The sequence below is a fragment of the Triticum aestivum genome, unplaced genomic scaffold, assembly GCF_018294505.1.
Source record: "Triticum aestivum cultivar Chinese Spring unplaced genomic scaffold, IWGSC CS RefSeq v2.1 scaffold120443, whole genome shotgun sequence".
In the NCBI taxonomy this organism is placed as follows: Eukaryota; Viridiplantae; Streptophyta; class Magnoliopsida; order Poales; family Poaceae; genus Triticum; species Triticum aestivum.
Window position 1 is genome coordinate 7,375 of NW_025227605.1, and position 6,633 is coordinate 14,007.

The window sequence follows — 6,633 nt, forward strand, 5'->3', positions numbered from 1 at the left end:
GGGGGGGTCCAACGGGTCTGCACAGTCCGCCCGCCGCTGCCGTGTGCCCGACAGGAGGACCGTCTCTTCGAGTGGGCGCGCTACCGGTCACTGACTAAGGCGGAGATGAAGGCCTAACGGATCCGGAGGCTCAACGCCAAGCAGCTCCTGCTCGGCATTTTGCAATCCGAGCGGGAGGCGGCGGAGGCATCGAGGGTGACCAAGCTCAAGCGCGCAAGCAACACCACGTCGTCCTGCGCTTGCAAGGTTTCATCGTCATCTCTGATTCTTCCTCCTCCGACGGCTCCGACGTGAACCCACCTCCTGCCATGGACTCCTACAGCTGCGCCGGCGACCAGAAGGTCAAAGGGCCGGCGAGGAAGTGCTGAAGATCCGTCTTGATTTCAAGTTTTTATTTTTAGTTTGAACTTGTCCGCCATATTATGTGTATTATGTGAACTTTAGTTATCTGTTGATGATCCGGCTATGATCTTTTGATGAATTGATTACGCACTTGTATGTCCGCTCATGATCTACCTAGTTTTTATCAACGTTGCATGGTTTAGTATGAATATAGGGGACGGAATATGAGATACACGAGTGTCGAGACATAGACATAGGGTGTGCCTGGTCAGTGCCCGCGGACACGCACGGGCGCGTCCATGGGCGTTTGAAGGGTCGGATTTGCTGAGTCCGGCTGTAGATACTCTAACTTTCCCTTTACTTCAAGTCCCTATCCCTTATATTGCATTGTCTATATATATGCTCCATACGAGGGTCAAATCAACACAACTCAATATAACACAAATATTAGTCGTCCTATCATTTCTGCTTGGTATTAGAGTGATTAGTCTCATGACGTCGATCCTAGGTTCCTCCACCATTTCAACAGCGTGCCGCCCCCGGGGAGATTAATCTTTTCTCCCGGGGGTGTGACACCTGATCTAATCAAGGATTAGATCGGCTCCATGGATTAGATCAATTCCCTAGATTCAATTTTCAGTTCCAAAAATCCAAAATCCCATTATATTAGTTTTCCCTTAGGCAACCACGATAGATTTACCCCGGTCAAAAAAAATCATTAGGGTCTCCATCCGGCGGAACATGCATCGACCCGAGGTCCTTACCACACGCGCACATCAAACTCTCTTGACAGCAAGCTTTAGCAGATCCGACACCACACTTCGGCCGTGTTAGCAAGTGTGTGACGGACGCGCACGCGACATGCGTGTGAATGGTCCACTCGGTCTGTTGCCTTGCAGGAGCGCAACTTCCTTTCACGTTTTTTTGGGTGTCTTGATAGACAAATTGGTTGTTTTTTTTGTCTGACAAGTTTGTCTTGGAAACCAAGTTTTGGTTTCAGATCGTGATCGTGACACGATACCTCCTCTGATCCTCCTATATATACTACTTACCGGCCTCGACCAAAGACATATCAAAAACACATAGGGTTTTGACTCATTTCGCAGCTTGCGCTGCCGTCGTTGTCTACTCTATCCCAAACGCCGGCGTGCATCGGCATGCGGGGGAGCAGGTCTCCAGTATCGTTCGTCCTTGCGATCCTGCACCGGTGGAGGACGAATTAGGTTTTTGGGAAGCGCTCTGCGCGACTGCTCAAGTTTGTCATCACGGGCCGTCTTCCGTCCAAGTCGGGAAGTGCTACTCATCGTTGTCTTCATCGCCGTCAACAACAGATCGTCGCCAACATCGTCATCAACAACGCCGCTCCCGCAATACCTAAGGAATAGTATGTCCATCGTGATTTGTTCATGTCACTATCTGTAGTTATTGTTCAGTGTGCGATGCCGGTGTGCATGTTTTCCTGTGCATGTAGTATGCTAGATTGTTGCATGCTATTTTCTGTTCTAGTTATGAATCATTTACTGGAATTAGTCATGAACTTGCCTAATATTGCAACACAAAGACATAGTTGATTACGACACAACAAAGAAGATGACAGAAGCGTAAGACTTCAAATTCAATCACAATCGTCCGCTTTACTCCCGCTATGGCTGAGGGAGAATGCTATTAGAAGTATAATTATGTTTAAGTTAGAGATTAGGAGTTATAGATAGAATAAGATTAAACCATGTATGACATGCCCTATACTCCAAGTCTCTCTCCCTCATATTATGCTCTATATATTCCTCATATGAGAGTCAAATCAATACAACTCAAATATTAGTCATCCTATAGTTTCTACAAATTGAAGAGTTGCGGAATGAATGAAATGATACAAAGTTTCTTCATACACCTTCTCCTAGATATATTTATGAAAAAAGAGTTGATCTGTTTAGAGCTCTCCAAGCTTTTGGCAGACGAATACATACAAAAGGAAAAAAAAAAGATGACCGATCTTGAGGAGAAACTAAATATCATTTTTGCAAGATTCACCTATATTAAAATTTGAACCTATAATAACACACTAACAATGGTCAAATAGTAATGAGCCAAATATTTGCTAAATAGTACTACTATATGTGTCTAAAAATATATGTAAATTGAGATATAAAAGTCAGTACCTTGGCTTCCTTGAACAGCGACATGCAATGCATTTCGTCCATCTGGTCCAGAGTATGAAAGAAGCCCACCACTCAAGTCGTAGAGTGTTTTTGCGATGATTTTGTTTTCCAGTAAGACGGCTAGGTACAACGGCGAAGTGCCTTGTTCAGGAAAACGGGCCAGTTGTGGGTTCTCCTCCATGAACAACTTGACCATATCATTGTTCCCAGAGCGGACGGCCTCATGCAAGGCTGTCTCATGGATCTTGTTTTGTGTTTCAAGAAGTCCCTTTGCATTGTTAATACCCTGACCATTGGCGAGATCAATGAGAAGAGACACCATTCTCATGTTGCCCGCCCGTGCAGCAGAGTGCAGGGGTGTATCTCCGTGGCAGTTTTGCACGAAGAGGATGCTAGGTGCCTTGTCGTAGACGAGGCTGGCCTTGTTGGTGGAATCCTCAGAATCGCCATTAATGGCGGCGACCACGTGGAGAAGGGTGTCACCTCCAACGGTGACCGCGTACAAAGCTGGCGGCTGCGTCGCCGAGCTTCCGATGGTGTAGGCGGCTGCTTTCCCGTTGAGGAGTGATTCCAGATCTTGAAAAGAGCCAGAGTAGGCCAATGCTCGCAGCCCGGCATCCATCTTGGGCTCCATGGTGGTCGCCGGCGGAGGGACAGCAGCAGCATTGGCCACAGCGGGTAAGATAGGCCTTGGAGTTGCCTGCCCACTGCTCGACGCCATTGATCACCAACACGAACGGGGGTGTAAGTCTGGTGAGGGCTGGAGCACGATGGGATGGATGAATTTGGTTGGGGCAAGATGGTAGACGAAGTAGGTGCAGATCTGGTGACGGGAATCAGAGAAGGCTAAAAACCGTGTTGGTATGAGGGCCTCTTTTGCTATTGCCAAGCATGCCAACAGCTGACAGCTAGCATTAGCTTCCAGATCAGCAATACATATATGATGGTTGCGAGCATCCACTACACTTGCTAGAAAATTACTCAAACACTATACACTAGACTGACACAATCATGTTGCTGAACTTAACCGAACATGACTAATTATATTGAGTATGGTAGGGTCGTCGGGCGAGTAGTATCAGACATGATCAATTTTGTTATACTACTATAAGATTAAGTACCGATGATTTGATTTTCGAACGAGTAGTATCAGACATGATCAAATTTGTTATACTACTATAAGATTAAGTACCGATGATTTGATTTTCGAAAAAGAAGTACCGACGATTTGGATCTGGGCACAAAGGAAAAACTAGATCAACTCGATTTTTCCAGATTGATTTTTCCATTATGACCTGGTCTCCTCCGTTCTTCTACAGAGACAATCATGTGCGTTGTTGCGTTGCAGCCTCTTCTGCACTTCTCTCATCATCCAGTGCGATCAAGAACATATTTTTGGTTCATAAAGAAGACAAAGAAAATGGCATTCACATGGAGAGTAATTAAGAAAGAGCAAGCACCGTATGAATAGATGGGGGCACTTCTGGGATATTCTTAGATTCCCATGTGTGGTGCACCCATCCCTTTGGGTGGCGATGGGCACCCTCGCATGGACCTTGTGGAATGTCCGAAATAAACTTGTGATTGAACATGTGATTCCATTACATGCGACTGACGCAATCTACAAAATGTGTGGCTTCTTACAGCTATGGAGACCGCTTAGCAAGCGAAGTGATCGAAACAACATCGACTTGATCATCGCGGGCCTTCACTCCATTGCTTGATCCCCTGCCCCACCGCCTACCCCCGAGCCGGATTAGTTAGCTTCCTTTTATTCAGGGGTGTTGTGCTGCTCCCCCAACAAGACTTATTTGGATCGTGTTGATCTTTTTTCCTTCTTAGCTGTTGAACTTTGAACTTGAGACCTCTCTTGTGGATGGATGTTGGTGCAGTTGCTGTATAATATAAAGCGGGGGAAAACCCTTTTTGTCAATAGATGGGGGCGCAGTCAAATTTCTCAGGGGGAAAAAGCAGTGACTTGATGGCTAATCAGATTCCAAATCGGCAATATATAGTGAAGTTAATAAAATCTGACTAACTGGCATATACAGTGATGTGTAATGTGGTGTATCCATTTTGAAGGACGGATGACAACCCAATCCTTGTCTTTTTAGAGAAATTATTAGTATGCCAAGTATGCAGATTTTATTCATAAGACTAAGGAGCAAGGATTTTCATTTGTGCATAAAGGAAAAAACTTGCCTATGACCTATATAAAAATTGAGGTAGGTGCTTGTTCTTATTTTTGGTGGGGAAACCGGTTGGTATTGTTCTTCATTAGCTTGATCTTATCTTGTAATGCAGGCAGCAACATTTTGTATGAGCGAGTGGTTAGACTTGTAGCAGTCTCCACCAATATAGTATGCAAATTTTGTCTTTCTTGGAACCAGTGGTTATTAGAATATTGGACCGTATAATTGGCTTGGATCAGACTGACAGAAATTGTACAAATGATAAATCAGTGGTTGCCATCTACTATGTGGCGTAGTTTTTTATTTCTGAACAATAGCTTCGAACTTGTTACTTGGGGTGTCGGTACGTGTGGAATGGCAAGATCCATGTCTCCAGGGAGGCTCGTCGTGGAGTCCATGTTCTGCTCGTAATGTGCACATTGGAATAATACTAGTGGAGCTTACTGCCTCGCCACTGGCAACAGTGGTGTATTTCAAGGAGCAGGAGAATTACAAAAATCTATCGCATGCTCAAGTTTTGGCTTGCATTGGGTCGAGCTATTCAGTCCGCTTCTGACGACGCTGTGTGTTTGGGCGCGCATTTTGTTATGGTTAACTTCCATGTACTCCCTCCGTTCCTAAATAATTGTCTTTCTAGAGATTTTAACAAGTGACTACATACGGAGCAAAATGAGTGAATCTACACTCTAAAACATGTCTACATACATCCGTATGTTATAGTTCATTTGAGATGGCTAGAAAGACAATTATTTAGGAACGGAGGGAGTAATTTTCAACGAGATCTCATTTTCAATTTTGGATTCTCCAATCTGGAATGTGAGAGAGACACCGTCTCTTTGTCTCCTAACAGAGTATAGTGGAATTGTTGGGAATAAGCCGTGGAAGAGCCCGGGACGTGGTGCGTGCGTGCGCGGCGGTGAACGTGTCGGGCTCAGCCGGGGCAGCCTGGGTCGCGTGTGTGCGTGACCAGGTGTGCGTGCGTGTTTGTCCTCGCGTTCGAGCGCGTGGGCCGTTGTGTGTAGGCGATAGAAACGGAGTGGTGACCACGTCGGGGCGCTTGACCCGGCCTGCAGCTTCTGCGTGCATGCGCGGCGGATACGCGGGCCTGGGAGCGTGGACGTGGGGGTGTGCGCAGTGGGAGCGTGGTGCGGCGCGTCCGTGCGTGCTGGGGATAAAAGGCCAGCTCCCTCCACCGTTGTAAATCGCTAGATCAAGTCTGAGCTCGAGAAGAAAACAAGGACGCCGTTTGTGCGGCGGGCGGAGTTCGTGCTCTGGCAAAAAAAAACACTTGTGTACTTGCGTCTTTCTTCCTCCTTATTTACTGTGTCAGAGAGTAAGCGGAAGGAGGTGCTGCGGAGCGAGAGGAAGAGGAAGGCCGCGGCAACAACATTCGGCGATGTCGAGGTGCTGCGGAGCGAGAGGAAGAGGAAGGCCGCGGCAACAACAGGAATATATGCTCGGAACGAAGTCTAGTTCATAATTGTTATCCGAAGTCCTAATTTCCGTGTATGTGCCACTCAGTGGGGTTTTCGGTTAATTATGACTGCATATCTTTTTGGACTTGTGCGGCTCTAGAAAAAGTTAAATTCCTCGCATGGCTGTTGATCCGACAAAGTAACTCTAGCCGAGCGAGATGGGTTAAGCTCGATGCAGAATTCCTTCCTGTTCGGATTCCCTTTTGGAGTTTGGAATTAGGATGCAGAGTTCCCATGTGCAGTGTTCTGGGCTTCTGGCTTAATTTGTTTGTAGTGAAAGAAGTAGACTAGTAAATTGTTGAAACACTGGACTCGTCTGACATGTGATTAATTATATTATGCGGTAGGGTTGGACGTCGAATCCGGTACTCCATCTCGACAGACAGATGACAGGGGAAACCTTGTTTTCTAGGGCAATTATTGAAATTTTATCAATAAGATTAATCTGTATAGACAGTTCACCAT

The 6,633-nt window shown here is 46.1% G+C and overlaps 1 protein-coding gene across 1 annotated transcript in view; it reads right to left on the reverse strand.

The window, feature by feature from the left end:
• LOC123172771 (protein ACCELERATED CELL DEATH 6-like) overlaps positions 1-3,135 on the reverse strand; it is a 6,438-nt gene extending 3,303 nt beyond the window's left edge. The window contains exon 1 of the mRNA XM_044589693.1: positions 2,502-3,135. Within this exon, the coding sequence (XP_044445628.1) occupies positions 2,502-3,135 (634 nt within the window). The remainder of the gene's footprint in view (positions 1-2,501) is intronic.
• Positions 3,136-6,633: the final 3,498 nt, after the last annotated feature.